The sequence below is a fragment of the Mixophyes fleayi genome, chromosome 9, assembly GCF_038048845.1.
Source record: "Mixophyes fleayi isolate aMixFle1 chromosome 9, aMixFle1.hap1, whole genome shotgun sequence".
Taxonomy (NCBI): domain Eukaryota; kingdom Metazoa; phylum Chordata; class Amphibia; order Anura; family Limnodynastidae; genus Mixophyes; species Mixophyes fleayi.
The window spans coordinates 3,187,366-3,202,743 of NC_134410.1; the positions used below are offsets into that span (position 1 = coordinate 3,187,366).

The 15,378-nt window shown below is 41.8% G+C and overlaps 1 protein-coding gene across 1 annotated transcript in view; it reads left to right on the forward strand.

Moving 5' to 3' along the window:
- DACH2 (dachshund family transcription factor 2) overlaps positions 1–15,378 on the forward strand; it is a 378,568-nt gene that overhangs the window by 331,884 nt on the left and 31,306 nt on the right. Inside the window, exons 8-9 of the mRNA XM_075186232.1 lie at positions 9,697–9,842; positions 12,552–12,699. Coding sequence (XP_075042333.1) covers positions 9,697–9,842; positions 12,552–12,699 — 294 coding nt within the window. The remainder of the gene's footprint in view (positions 1–9,696; positions 9,843–12,551; positions 12,700–15,378) is intronic.

The window sequence follows — 15,378 nt, forward strand, 5'->3', positions numbered from 1 at the left end:
ATGTGTTTTATCAGCACAAAATAAATTGCTTCTACATCCAATTTGTACAAACTCCAGATAAATACACAAGGGGACGCCCAAGGTGAGCGCTTTTACTGTCTCCTGTTTAATGCTAAGGTCACCCGGGGAAAATAGGGCCAATATAGTGGTTTTATGGTAAGTGTTTTTATAATAGATGCAGCTAATGAAAAAAATAATAATTTTAGTCTTAAGTAACGTACGGCAATTTATGTTGGAAATAAATAAAATAAGATTTAGAGCCAGTGGAAGAGATTAATCAGCTACTCCCTCATTCTCTACCTTCAAAGGGTAATTAAGACGATGAGCTGGAGTGAGGATCACAGGGAACAACTATTTGATGCATTCCGACATCTGCTATTTCTGTAACCCTTACCCCGCTGCCAAACCACAAGGGGGCGCAATATTTCACAGGGCCGCACCGTGGCGCGTGCATCCGGCATCTACACACAGTGCCATGCCTGGCAACAGCCAGATTTTCCTGGGAAAATTCCACAGTGTGGTGCCTAGAGTGGGTGTGGTCTACTTAAAGTGGGCTCAGTCTACTGAAAAGAGGAGTGGTCTAACAATCATGACAAGGTGTCCCTCCCACTGATCTGGGCTATGGTTTGGGCAGATCAAAGAACGAGGCCTAATTTGCCCGAATTTTTCATTCAGTAATGTTGGCAGCTGTGATTGTGAGCTGAAAGATCGTATGTTGCCCAAACAGGCTGTACAAATAAATATATATGCACTGGGTAATAATATGCGAGTGCGTAAGGAATGATGATGACGTTAGGTGAGGTCACCCGCGGTATTGGTCAGCGCAGGAACTTGACAGATCGACACACAACCGCAGTTCGTCAGGGGAGGTTGAGTTTTACAGATGACTTTTTCACCTGAACTTTTACTTCTCCTTTTGGGGCAGATTTATACTCACAAAGATATATGTATTCTTATTTTGCTGCAAAGCACCTAATAATATTATCTATTTATTTTTTCGGTGAGCAATCCATGTTAACCCTACCCCTGCAGGGGCAGGAACTTCGTCTCTTTTTACCCATAAGTGATTCTGGTCTCGGTGATCTGTCTCTGGGCGACCTCCTGATCTTGGTCTATTTTCGCAGGTGTCTTAATGTCAGCGTAGACTGAACAGTGCGGGTGAGAAGCGCAGAACTGCACTGTGGCATTTTTTGGGCGCAAAAGCATTGCACCTTTTAAATGTTATTTGCATATTATTTTTTTCAAGTCTGTGTCTCATATTCCAATATTATAATTATTATTATAATAATTTGTTATTATCCTTTATTTATAGGGTTCTGCAGCGATTAACATAGGGGGTTACAATGTACAGCAAAATGACAAAGTAAGATGAGTAAAATAGTGTCAAAATTATACAAACACCTTTACATATGCGACTTTTTTCAGCTTGGAAAGCGCAGGAAATGTACTGAGTGACCCCAGCAATCCTTAGCAGACAATAAGCTCATTATAATATAGTATTACATTTAAGTTGGGTACACACTACAAGTTTTTCACCCGATTGTCATGCCAATCACATGACTGTTAGCTCCGATATTGCATTAGTCTGTACGCTCCATCCATCATGTTTTATCATTCCAAAGCACATTGTATTGTTTCATTTGATTTTATAAACGGACTAAAAATCTCGGTGAACGATGGAATAATGTTGAGCAAATCCTACAGTGTGTCTGCACTCAGGACCGGCAGTGTCCATAGATCTCCATATTATAATTATTATCATTATTATTATTATCAGTTCCATAGAGGTTACAGAGTAAGGATCTTTTCAGCCGATGGTTATGATAGATGAAGATCACAGATCTGACGGTAAATCTCGTAAAACGTGTACACAGGAATCGGCTGCTGAGCGGGACTTTCAGTCGTTGGTAAAATCGTTAACGATATCGCATCGGGAGTAATTTTCCATAATGTGTACCGAGCTTTATTCTCTTTCCAAATGTTTCTCTCTGTTTTTTCTGCTGTGAGAAAGTGTCTTATAGGCATAAAGGGAACTCTGGGATAATTAGTTCCAGAGTAACTTCTCATTGTTACAATGTTTAGACATTTGTTGAACATTTGCAAACAATCGTTTTGAAACCATGTTCTATGTTTTTTTTATTCTTTGGTGTTTACCAATACAAAGAATTTCATAATATTTTTAGAATGTCTTTGCCCTGAGATTAAATTTTAGCACTTCAAAGGGCTAAATGAGAAGGTGGTTTTGTGGCTTTTTCATCATGTGATACAAATTTATTGTGGTAATTGCAACTGTCTTGTAGCTGTGTCACAGCTTGTATACATAATTGCTCAAATTCTATTTTTTATAAATATCCCCCATACTGTAGAATGTCTGCCTTTCATATCTGCATCTTATTTAGTGAAAAGTATATTTTTTTATGAAATGTTGCAATGTTTGGGAAGTGTTAATACACAGGCTAAGCCCTGGAAGTAAAATAATAACACAGAAGACTGTAAAAACGTGACATTATGTTACATTGTTTGTTCTCGTATATTAAAAGGCGTAATGTTATAGATAGAGATTTGACGTTTCATCTCTACTTAGCAAACTATATTGAATTTGTAATAAAATGAAGCACTCCAGTTTATAACACTCGCTCTGCCATTTGCACAGCGGTCTCATCATTCATTGTTAATAGGTTTTCAGAATTTAGGGCAGAACATATTCTCTGAATGACACAGATGAGAAAGTCAAACACAATTCAGTGCAATATAAGATGTTCTTCCACTGAAAATAACTCCTGGGTTCAGAAAGTGATTTTACGTCAATGTTACATCTTTATTCAAATCAGAGAATAATTAATATGGAATAAATTGGTCGCTAGTTATGATACTTCTGGAAACCTAGAGATGTGGTAGATATCTAGCTTCACCTGCAGATATAGAGGCGCACGGCACCGACAGAAGGCTTTTCTGCAGCTTTTCCCCCAATTTTTGCACTTTGTGTGTCCGGTCTATGAGAATTGGAAAGAAACACCCAACCTGTGTTCCACCTGCCGTTTTTATCCTCTTCCTGGTCGCTGCCTATTGGTTGTGTCAGATCCCCATCACCTGACTCAGTATTGCAAAATATGGGAGCACAATCCCACATCCTATCTTAAGGGCGAGAGGTGGGTGTGGCCGTGACGTCATAGCGCACACTCCCGGTGTATCACAGCTCAACAGATCCTCCATGTCAGCGTCCACTCCTCTCACTAAGGCCCCTTAGGGGGTCAAGTTCTTCAGACCCCATTTGTCGAAGCTAGGGAGGGGGGCCCCATCCCCCCAGAGCCATAAGGCCCCTTAGGGGGACAAGTTCTTTGCACCCTGTTCGTTGAAGCTGGGGGGACCCTGAACATCCCCAACGCCTGGAGCCATAAGACCCTTTAGGGAACAACAGTCCTCAGGACCACCTCCACCGCAAGGATCAGATGGTCTCCTTCCTCGCTAAGGTAGGCTGAAACTTCCCCTGGGGAACTGAATCTGCAGCTCCAGCCAGAAGGAGGGAGACTTCGAAAACCTGGAGTGAAGGTCGTCCATAAGGGTCCAAATGCATCGATCTATGCAGACAAAACAAATGAAAACATGTAAAAAGTGCCAAGTGCTAGTGTCCATAAATAAATAAGTGTCCATAGGCCCTTGTCTAATAAAACCTCTAGTCCAGACAAAAGGCCGGGACCAAGAATAAAAAGTAATGCAGGGTTGGCAAGTGCAATGTGCTTTTGCTTTGTGCTGGATGAGGGTTCCTGTGCCACCACTCCCCCTAGGGCACAGGTACCTCTTTTTCTCCAAACACCACCAGTCTACCGCAGAGGGCCCTGACCACCCCCTGATAAGAACACATACTACAATCGATCTTAGCTAATCGGCCGAGGTGCTGGATGTTTATTCAGTCTAGATTTGCCTAATGGTAGCGCCAACCCTGAGCTCTATAAACGGGGGTTGCAGTTATAATCATATTTATAACCCCATGTCATGTTATTACAAATATAATTATAGACACAAATAATAGAAGAATTCGGTGCGGAAGGACAGCTACGGCGAGATGCACTGAGGGTTCCTATTGGCGCTTAGTTCATTCAGGTTGTCGAGGGGACATTTTTGGGTTTCTGAGGATGGTAGCACAAGGCTCTCAATAAGTACCCTTAGAGCTAAACAGATTAGGGAGCGTTCACGGTTCCAGCACCAGGGGGTAAATGTATCAAGCTGAGAGTTTTCCATCGGGTTTGAAAAGTGGAGATGTTGCCTATAGCAACCAATCAGATTCTAGCGGTCATTTTGTAGAATGTACTAAATAAATGATAACTAGAATCTGATTGGTTTTTCAAACCCGCCAGAAAACTCTCAGCTTGATACATTTACCCGCAGATCTATACGGTGAGCAGAACGTGTTAAGCACCATACTCCCCGCCTGTGCGGCTGGCGTGTACCTGGCCCGTGCATCGCTCTCCAGAGCTCGGCCAGGTTTAATTGCTTTACCAATTAGGAGTTTTCACGCATGGCTGATAAATGTCTTACTAAAAGTGCACTTATCAGAAGAGGGGGTGAAAGGCAGACACCGTTCAGATGTAAAAGAGCCATTACAAGATTGGAATAGATCGGTAATACATTTATCATTCATCTGTGCAGCGTGTGATTTCAATCAGAAACAAAGGTGATGAATGGCCTGGCAGTTCCTCCCAAACACACTAAAACATCATCCGCTCCTACCAGTCCTCGCTATGAAAAGACCTTAACATGCAGCGTGACCTTGGTCAGCAAAACATGTTTGGTTAGCACAAAAACTTAATCATAAGAAGTCATAAGTAGAATCCTTCTTTTTTACGGCCTATTTTTTTTCTCTGGGAGCAGTGAATTTATGGCTTGTGGGACAGGTAGGATATGAACAATGGGCCAAATGAAGTCCTGGGTTATCTCATCTGTACGAAAATGCTGCTAAAAATCGATGTGACCTCTGCTACACTGTCATCCCAATTCCCACCCTCCGCGTCCTATTTGTCTTTCGCTGGATGCTTAGATCTGTGCGCTGTCTCCGTGCGTCTCTCTTGGGCCAGATTATCAAAATGAATCATTGCAGGCATGCCTCTTATATTTCTATTTATTTCCCAGCTCCTGACGAGCTGGCATGAAATATGACGTTTTTTGCATTTGATCCTTGCTGCGGCCGCCAGCACCTCGTTCAGCCGCGTCTCTCTTCTTAACGGAGAGTAATATTATTTTGAAACTTCAATTTGGTGTGTGGAGACACTGCAGGTCGGGCTGCGTGGTGCTCGTCCCCGGCTATCAATAGTTATTTTCAGCACAGGGAATGTGCTGTCAGCCGCGTTACTTCCATCTCTGGAGTGGACGCGGTGCTCCCGGCCAGACGTCCAGCAGATGACGCTGATTATAGACTGTGTGTTGGTTGGGTGGTAAATGAATCTGTGTTACGCCAACAAGTGCCCTGTGTGTTGACAGAACAGGGGTCCTTGGGTTATAGAGAAGGTCTACCTAATAGGGTAAATAAGTTGTTGTCTGTTTAATGGGTTTGGTTCACCTCTTCAGCCATCGACTCAAACAAAGGTGGAAAAATGCGACATCCTTTCAATTTACCCTCTTTCATTAAGTTCTGTGTCTATGTTTGTGCCCCTATGTGCTCTGTAATGCCCCCCCAGTGGAAGTAGTTCAGCCACTGTCTGTACGTTATTGCCTGATCTTTTTCGGCCAGTGCCGTGATCCATGTAGGAGAAACATCTTTCTCCTTTTGACGGAAGGGGTCGGGTGGAGCTTTATGAGCTGAATGCGGACTAGCCACAGTAACATGCCCCATTGTGCCCCCATATACATAAGAGATTTCATTTAGTGGGACATAATATTCATCATCATCATCATCAGTTATTTATATAGCGCCACTAATTCCGTAGTGCTGTACAGAGAACTCACTCACATCAGTCCCTGCCCCATTGGAGCTTACAGTCTAAATTCCCTAACATAGACACACAGACAATAGGGTAAATTTTTAGATAGCAGCCAATTAACCTACCAGTATATTTTTGGAGTGTGGGAGGAAACCGGAGCACATGGAGGAAACCCACGCAAACACAGGGAGAACATACAAACTCCACACAGATAAGGCCATGGCCGGGAATCGAACTCATGACCCCAGTGCTGTGAGGCAGAAGTGCTAACCACTGAGCCACCGTGCTGTCCAATAATATTGTAATAAACTCTAAGGGGTGGAGATTGCATATTAAGGGAGGGGAATCTGGCAGAACAGGTGTTGCCTACATCTTGCGCCTCTTCTAAAGTGGCGGTTATTGGGCGTTGGCGCATAATTAGCAGGAAACGAAAGTGACGTTTTTACTGATCTGCGTAGTGAGACCATGGCTTGAATTCCTGATTTCTGCACAGAGGTGCGTCAAAAGCCGTAATGGAGGCACGTTTTCCGTATTTGCGCTCTCTGCGGTTTTCCAGTTCATAAATCAGCTGTTTTATTTGTATTGCCCTTGACCTCCTGATATTATAACTGATAAAGTAACATATTAAATATTGCTGGTGCAGCCTAAAACAACAGGGCTGGTGCAGTACTTCTTTCTTGTCCGTCATAATCCCGATATAACCGTTAGCAGCTGTACCAATCTATTGTAGCACATGAAACCTGTACAGGAAGCTTCAACTGTGATCCCCTCTCTACAAATCTATTCCTAGATACAAAGTAACCTGACATATAAATAAACAAACAGCAGAATAAACTAATAACTATTGCAGTCAAATCCACATATTAAGAACATTAGTCAGTGGGAAATATACAGCGTAGTAACGGTTCACAGTGACATTTTCACAATGTTCCTAATACATTAGCGGCAACACAACATAAGCGGGGAGATATAGTGGCCACATTTAAAAGCAATCAGCTGCTGTTTTTTTTTTTTCCTATTCCTAATCTAGGGAGATAATTTTGAAGGCTGTTGGTTTAATTCACAGGCAGAGGGTGACAAACATCCCCCCTCATATGGATCTGAAATAAATACAAGGCAGGTACAAACTGCTGTAATATCGTGTTGTGTTCCCTGTCAGCAAATGTGTTTCTGAAAACATAATAGAGATATCTGCTGTCTCACAAGTGCCTGAGGAATTTGTCTGTACTACAGCTCGGTGCGAATGCTTAAGTCCTGTTCTTTAATCATACCGCCCGTGTTTGTAACGGATTTGCAGGGCCCCCAAGGGAATTATAAAAAGGAGGAAAAAAATGTAATTCTGCCGGAGTCTAATTGTAAATCTTGGAATTAATATGACAAGGGCATTTGAAAAATGGAACAAATGTATCAAGTACTTAAAGTCAATATATTTGGAAGAAGGTTTACCAAAAAGCAATTGCAGCTAAAATTTCCCCCATAACCTTTTTTATGTGCCAGATGTAAAGCCGTGATATATTTTAGTACGCCTTTTTTTCCCTCTCTGAAAATGAGTCATTTAAAATAGTATCTGAAACATTATTTCAGTGTAGTTTATGCCCAGCTATGAATTGGAGAGGAAAATTGGACGGTTTTCAAATTACTTTTTTTTTCTTTTTTTCGATCAACTATATCGCTGTGTTTTCTAAATAAAACGGGGGCACTGGGGGGGGGGGGGGGGGGGGGGGGGGTTGTGTTCCTACACTCGTGCAGACTAAAGAGAAGTAGTGTTTGGAATCTCTCAGTTCTGTCTATCATCATTAAAGCTACAAGAGGGTGGTATTCTGGAAATAAGACTATGTCACAACACATTTATACCTCACATTTGTGTGTTAATTTGATACTAAGCATCCTGCAATGGTGTCCAGTCAAACCTCTATTAAGATATAGGAGACATTGAGGTAAATGTATCAATCGTTCTAAAAGGAAAAGTGGAGGTATTGCCCATAACAGCCAATCAGATTCTGGCTATAATTTTCTAGAATGTACTAGATACATGATAGCTAGAATCTGATTGGTTGCTATGGGCAACATCTCCACTTTTCCTTTATAAAAGGTTCGATACATTGTGTCAGATGACGGTTTATACAATATATTAGTATATTTTGTGTTATTTAGATGTTCTTTTCTTGTAAGAAATGATTTGCATGAACAGATTCCCCTCAGGACATGTAGAGAGGTGGTAATAGAGGCAGCTTTGAGGCTATTCCAGATTACAGGTAGCTCTGTATAAGACCTAGGTATGGAGATATTTTGCAGTTGCACTATTGGTATCATTTCAAGACCTTGGTTCTCCTCCTTGTCGTCCGTTCCTGATTGGCTGAAGAGGTGGAAAAAAAATTAGACCCATTGAAGAACATAGTCAAGAACTCATCGATACTTATTATTATTATCGTAGGTTTGTAAGACGCCACAGTGCTCCACAGCGCCGTACAGTAGGGAAAACAGGACATACATAAACCAGGGACATACAAAGTAGACAAAATAAATGCAGACATGAAAACAAAGGGTGTGGAGGACCCTGCTCATTAGAGAGCTTACATTCTAAAGGGAAGAGGGCACAGCTGGAACAAGAGGAGCGAGTGTGGCTCAGAGTGGAGATTGGGATAGTTGTGAGGGTGTATTAGTGTGAGTAGTGCGCTGCGTTTAGGGAATGTCCTGTTTATGGATAAAAACAGACAAGATCCTTCAGACTGAGGTTGTCCAGTTTGGGTTTAGCTGGTAAATGTACATACAACCATGTTGTATTGACTACACTGACGGTTGTACAATTATAATCTCCTTTCCACCGGCTATCCTGACGTAATGACCAATCAACATTATTTTGGCCCCCCCCGTTCCTCCTTTCTCGCTGACTGCACCCCCCTTTTATCACCAGTCCTTCTTTCCCCTGAGTCTTTTGTATTAATATTTCATTGAAGTGAATGTTTATTTCTCTGCATCTGTATTTTAATTGCTGTCTAAACTTTGTTGCAAAATATTAATAAAAATGAAAATAGAAATAAAAAAAAAGGTTGCTTTGCTGAATATATCAATGTGTATCTGTCTAGGGGTGATAGGAAGAGGGCAAATCTCTAAATCTCTGAACAGTAAATTAACAGTATTAGTAGGGGGGGAGGGGGCAGCAGATTGTTTCTCCATGTAGGACAGTAAACTGATCACCCATATGAAATAAATGCACCTTTGCCCCTTGACCTCTCACCAGAGATGGTAAGCTTGTGAGCAGGGCCCTCTGTCTGTATTACCCAGTATTGTTTTGTTACCGTGTTTGTCCCCAATTGTAAAGCGCTACGGAATTTGCTGGCGTAATATAAATAAATGTTGATGATTATGAAGATACTGAGCTATAAACCTGCAATGCATCAGACCATATGTATTAATGTAAGATGGGACTGCTGCGGTTTGATTCATTGTTTGAACGATGTCCCCCATCTGCTCCAGCTGAGACGCTTGACGCATATCACAGTGTAACTTACACCCACGATTAATCAGAATACAGTGCAGTGTTGTGTCCCAGTGGTCTCTAACGGTGACACACAGACTGACACAAATTTTACTAGACTTGCAACACTTATAGCGTTATAAACTGCATGACATAGGCCGCATTAATTAAAGACAAACCTCAATGATTCACTGTCCCACTCTTTGGCACTTTTGTGTATTTTTATTGTCGTTAATGGAATTAGATGTGTTTATGACCATCCCGATATATAGTTCCCTAATGACTCTCTCCGTGTTACTGCAGATGACATCCAAATCACCATCCCGATAATAAAGCCGACCTTGGATAAAGTTCAGCTGGCAGGACAGACCTTACCTCCTGGATTCCCAGCGCCATTTCTCTTTGCGGACGGACTGTCATCCGTAGAAACTCTCCTAACCAACATACAGGTGCGTCTCCATCAGCAGCTGATCCTCTTCTCTGTAATCCAGATGTTTTATACGATGGCTCTCAAATTATTTATTGCAAACGTGTGGACTGACGCTGAGTTCAACTTCCTTCAGTTTGCGTAACATAATTTACTCAAGTTACAGAAATTTGTCCTGCGCGTGCTCAGGAGGAGAGCGCAGGGATATGCGCAAATGTAGAGTTACGCACATATGATACTTGCACCTTCTTACGTCTAGAGAGGCGGGACGGGGGAGGGAAGGATCGGTCTAACGTAGAAGGAGAACAGTAGGGGGGTGTTCACCCAAAATCTGTCTGCAGACCAGCACAGAGTCCCACGTACACCTGTCTGTATCATGTACTCCAGGTAGACGGCAGATACGAATAGTCAGTGATGATGATTACGGTCCCCAGCTCTAAGTATAGAGAGCTTCACGTTATCATCCTCAGATTGTGGTACCTGTAGTACTACAGACCTCTCCTGCCTGTAGTATATAGAGAGCTTCCCGTTATCATCCTCAGATTGTGGACCTTGTAGTACTACAGACCTCTCCTGCCTGTAGTATACAGAGCCTCCCGTTATCATCCACAGATTGTGGTACTTGTAGTACTACAGACCTCTCCTGCCTGTAGTGTATAGAGAGCTTCCCGTTATCATCCACAGATTGTGGTACTTGTAGTACTACAGACCTCTCCTGCCTGTAGTGTATAGAGAGCTTCTTGTTATCATCCTCAGATTGTGGACCTTGTAGTACTACAGACCTCTCCTGCCTGTAGTATATAGAGAGCTTCACGTTATCATCCACAGATTGTGGTACCTCTAGTACTACAGACCTCTCCTGCCTGTAGTGTATAGAGAGCTTCCTGTTATCATCCTCAGATTGTGGACCTTGTAGTACTACAGACCTCTCCTGCCTGTAGTATATAGAGAGCTTCCCGTTATCATCCTCAGATTGTGGTACTTGTAGTACTACAGACCTCTCCTGCCTGTAGTATAGAGAGCTTCTTGTTATCATCCTCAGATTGTGGACCTTGTAGTACTACAGACCTCTCCTGCCTGTAGTATATAGAGAGCTTCACGTTATCATCCACAGATTGTGGTACCTGTAGTACTACAGACCTCTCCTGCCTGTAATGTATAGAGAGCTTCCCGTTTTCATCCTCAGATTATGGACCTTGTAGTACTACAGACCTCTCCTGCCTGTAGTATATAGAGAGCTTCCCGTTATCATCCTCAGATTGTGGTACTTGTAGTACTACAGACCTCTCCTGCCTGTAGTATAGAGAGCTTCCTGTTATCATCCACAGATTGTGGTACCTGTAGTACTACAGACCTCTCCTGCCTGTAGTGTATAGAGAGCTTCCCCTTATCATCCTCAGATTGTGGTACCTGTAGTACTACAGACCTCTCCTGCCTGTAGTGTATAGAGAGCTTCTTGTTATCATCCTCAGATTGTGGACCTTGTAGTACTACAGACCTCTCCTGCCTGTAGTATATAGAGAGCTTCCCGTTATCATCCACAGATTGTGGTACCTGTAGTACTACAGACCTCTCCTGCCTGTAGTATATAGAGAGCTTCCCGTTATCATCCTCAGATTGTGGTACTTGTAGTACTACAGACCTCTCCTGCCTGTAGTATACAGAGCTTCCCGTTATCATCCACAGATTGTGGTACTTGTAGTACTACAGACCTCTCCTGCCTGTAGTATACAGAGCCTCCCGTTATCATCCACAGTAATTGGAGTCTTTAGTAGGCAGGAAATATTTTGTCATTCAGCCCACCAGGGACTTAATGAAATGACTCCGGCTCCTTAGTCACATTTAACTAACGCGTTTTCAGCCTCTTACTTAATCACTGAACACTGTCAAAGCTCAACCTCAGTTTCTTTTCAATTGATAGAAATAAAAAATTGCCTTCAGATGAATATATGACATTGTAATAAATGTCCTCCGTTACCTGTGGAAACCTCCTGATTTAATATGTTTCAATTCCTGTCCTGCCTCACGTGACAGACTTGTACACAGGAGCCCTTCAGTGCACAGATAATGGGCTCGTTATCCCCGATCCCTATGGTTAATGGGTCATGTGACACACGGGGTTCTCAGAAAATGCTGAAGATTGCATACACACTCTGCATGATCTTATTATTATCGTGCTTGTGTCTGCAGGTGGGGGACATTGATAATAATAACAAAAACTAGTGTGTCTAGAAAAGGATGTTGTTGTCGTCAGTCACAGCAAGCGTTCAGTAAGTGACATGTGATGCTTTATCATTTGAGATTTTTGTCCTAGATCAAAATCACTTTAGACAATGTGAAATAGTTGTAAGGATGGCTATATATAATTCATGCGTCATTTTAAACAAATCAGCACTAGCTGTAAAGGAACTTTAACTTTTATGCTTTATAAAAATTTGTCCTTTATATGGCTGATCTGGCAACCTCACAATACATTGTAATAACCGCTAGCATGTCTATATAGCCAACGCAAGGTCCAATATACGTATAATATAGAATAGACTATTAGTGGCCTGAATGCATAGATCTTATAGTGTAAATTATAGATGTTTTATATTTACTATATACAGTGTTATAAGAATAATTAGATATTACTAATAGGGATGTATATGAAAGCTGCTACCTTTATGGTTGCCGTTGGTTACCGCACAGTCAGTCTACACCTTATAACTGACTGTTCCTTTGTCTCCAGGGCCTTCTAAAAGTCGCAGTTGACAACGCCAGAGTACAAGAAAAACAGATACAGCAAGAAAAGAAAGAGTTAAAGATGGAACTGTGTCGGGAGAGGGAGATGAGAGAGAACCTGGAGAGGCAGCTGACGGCCGAGCTACAGAGCAGAGGTGAGGTTGGGATTCGGGATAATTCCCAGGAAGACTTTCTCGGGGAGAGATGCTTGCGCCAAATCTGAAAACGCCTCTTTGTGTCCAGTTATGAGACCCAAGACGCTGTCTTCACAAACGCGATTTCGCCCCAACAAGTGTGACATCCGCCTCGAACGTGCAAGAGGCTCACGTAGACTTCCTGAAGCACAAACAGGTTTATTTTATGTAAAGTCCAAAGACGACAATAAGCTGAAACCTTTATCTAGGACAATCATTGGTCTCTCCTGTATAGCAAATAGCGTTGTGTACGTATAGACATCACAGCAATGACTGTGTCGGTAACGATATATAATTAGAGCTTCGTTACTCTACAGCTTGGCACGGACAACGTAGGGTTAACAGCTCTCACTCTATACTGAGTCATTACTTTAATTCGCTATGAGTTATTGTCCCATATGGATGTTCCTGGTGGTCACATGAAATTGTTACTGTCCCATCTGTGTGTTATAACTTGTATCCATCCATCTGCCCTCTGACTTACAGCCCTGATTCCCGTTGTCAGCAAAAGCGCCGCGGCTTCTAGTTGGATTCAGCAGTGAATGTCAGGAGGGTTTAGTTACAATGTATCACAGATATTCCGCACATGTTGCTGGTTACAGAAAACAGTTCAGGACGGAACTTTACAGCTGAGATGTTCACAGGCTGTAAGTCTGTCTGGAAACAAGTATCAATAAGTGGGAGAAGCAGAGGGACCCTCTCCTTAGTGTAGTAATGGGCATATTATATTATAAAGAAGTTTGTATATCAGAATGTCATCTTATTAATATACAAATGGCCCTATAACCTCCAAACTAAAATGTCATTTTAATGTTAAGATTATTATAGTCACGAAGCATCACTCAGGGAGAGTACCACTGGCTGTAAGATGATCGGCTTAGGATGTGGTTTGTTGTCATCGTTAATGTACGTACTTTCAGACCCGTAACTTAGAACTCTAGCGCCTGGGGCGAGAAAGACAAATGCCGCCCTCCTAGCCCTCAATTTTAACTAAATTAACCTAAAATATTCCTAAATTGCGCCCCCTTCAGCGATGCGCCCTGGGCAGTCGCCCCTGTCGCACAGCCCTAGTTACGGACCTGCGTAGTTTGTATGAAGTTAGTACAGGTGTGATGTCATAGACTCAGCCGAGTATTAGTGAACACTGACGATTAAAGTGAGTAACATCCGAAGTACGCCCAGCGTTTCACCACCTTTATGTACTAAGCTGAAGTACAAGTTACCCAGCGATATTTTCCACGCTCGTTTTCCCCTCTGTAATCTCTTGTTCTTCTAGTTTAAAGTCAGGCTTTAAATCCAATTCGTGGTCACCTCTAATATCCATCTCCTGAGCTTACAAAGCATCTCTGTCCTCTCCTTTCTCTTCCCATTCAGTTGTTCAGAAGAGCTCCTCTCAGTGGGCCTGATTCATTAAGGAAAGTTAAGCAAGAAATTGAGTAAGTTTTCTTACTTAAGTTTTCTGGACAAAACCATGTTACAATGCAAGGGGTGCAAATGAGTTTATTATTTTGCACATAAGGAAAATACTGTCTCTTTTTTCATGTAGCACACAAATACTTAATAGCTTATTTGTACACTGAAATTTAAAGTTGATCTATGATATAATAAGCCAGTAATTTTCTTATGTGCAAAATAATAAACTCAAATGCACCCCTTGCATTATAACATGGTTTTGTCCAGGAGAAAACATAAGTAAATAAAAAGAGTACTTTCCTTAATGAATCAGGGCCAGTGACTGTAAGTGGAGTCACTTGGTTCTTATGCCTGTGTCTCTCATTCCCATACTCATTAAACTGTTTAGCAGTGCTCCTCATAGTGATTATAGACGGAGGCACTTGAACATTACACCTTTGTGTATGACGTTACCACCAAGGGGCATAAAATCCCTCTCTTTCTCTTTCTGGCTTTTGGAGCATCACCAACCTGCATAAAAGGAGACACTTACCACAACTGTGTCCCGTTACTAGTATAGGACAGGACCCGATATATACAACAGCTTAATCCAATATAAATTCCGGTGCTTTGTAAATATTATCCACAGAGATTGTGAATTAAATGGCTGCATTCACATTAATATTAAGTGATTACACATAATAGCAGCTTCCACTGACTTTAAGTGATCGGTGAATTGAAAGTTCAATGTGGGTTTTTCCCGCCGTCAGCGAGCGCAGATGTACTTTGTTCTGCTCTAAATCAGTTTCAGTAACGATCGCCGTTCATTGACTTCCAGAGGAAACGACTACAGTATAATTTACATGTGACTCAGCCTTACCCTTCACATTTTATATTATTATCTACTTATTAGTATAATACTGAAATTTACCGTTCTTTGGCAGACTAACTTCCTTCTGTCCTTTTTTTTCCCTGAAAATTACCAAGATTTAAATAGTTTAATTTCACTCTCCAGACCTTGAAGATTAGCTGGATATAAAGTCACGTGTCTGAATATATCATCTACACGCTGTAAAAATGAGTTTGGCCACTTTAGCTCTTGTACGTTCCGGGGGATGAAATATCTCAGCACTGAGTATAGATTTCACCAACAGAACATTATTCTTAATTAAATGCACTTACTCATGGTAAGAAACATATTTATAACCGGATAAGCCTGCTGGAAACAGATAAAATACAAATACATCA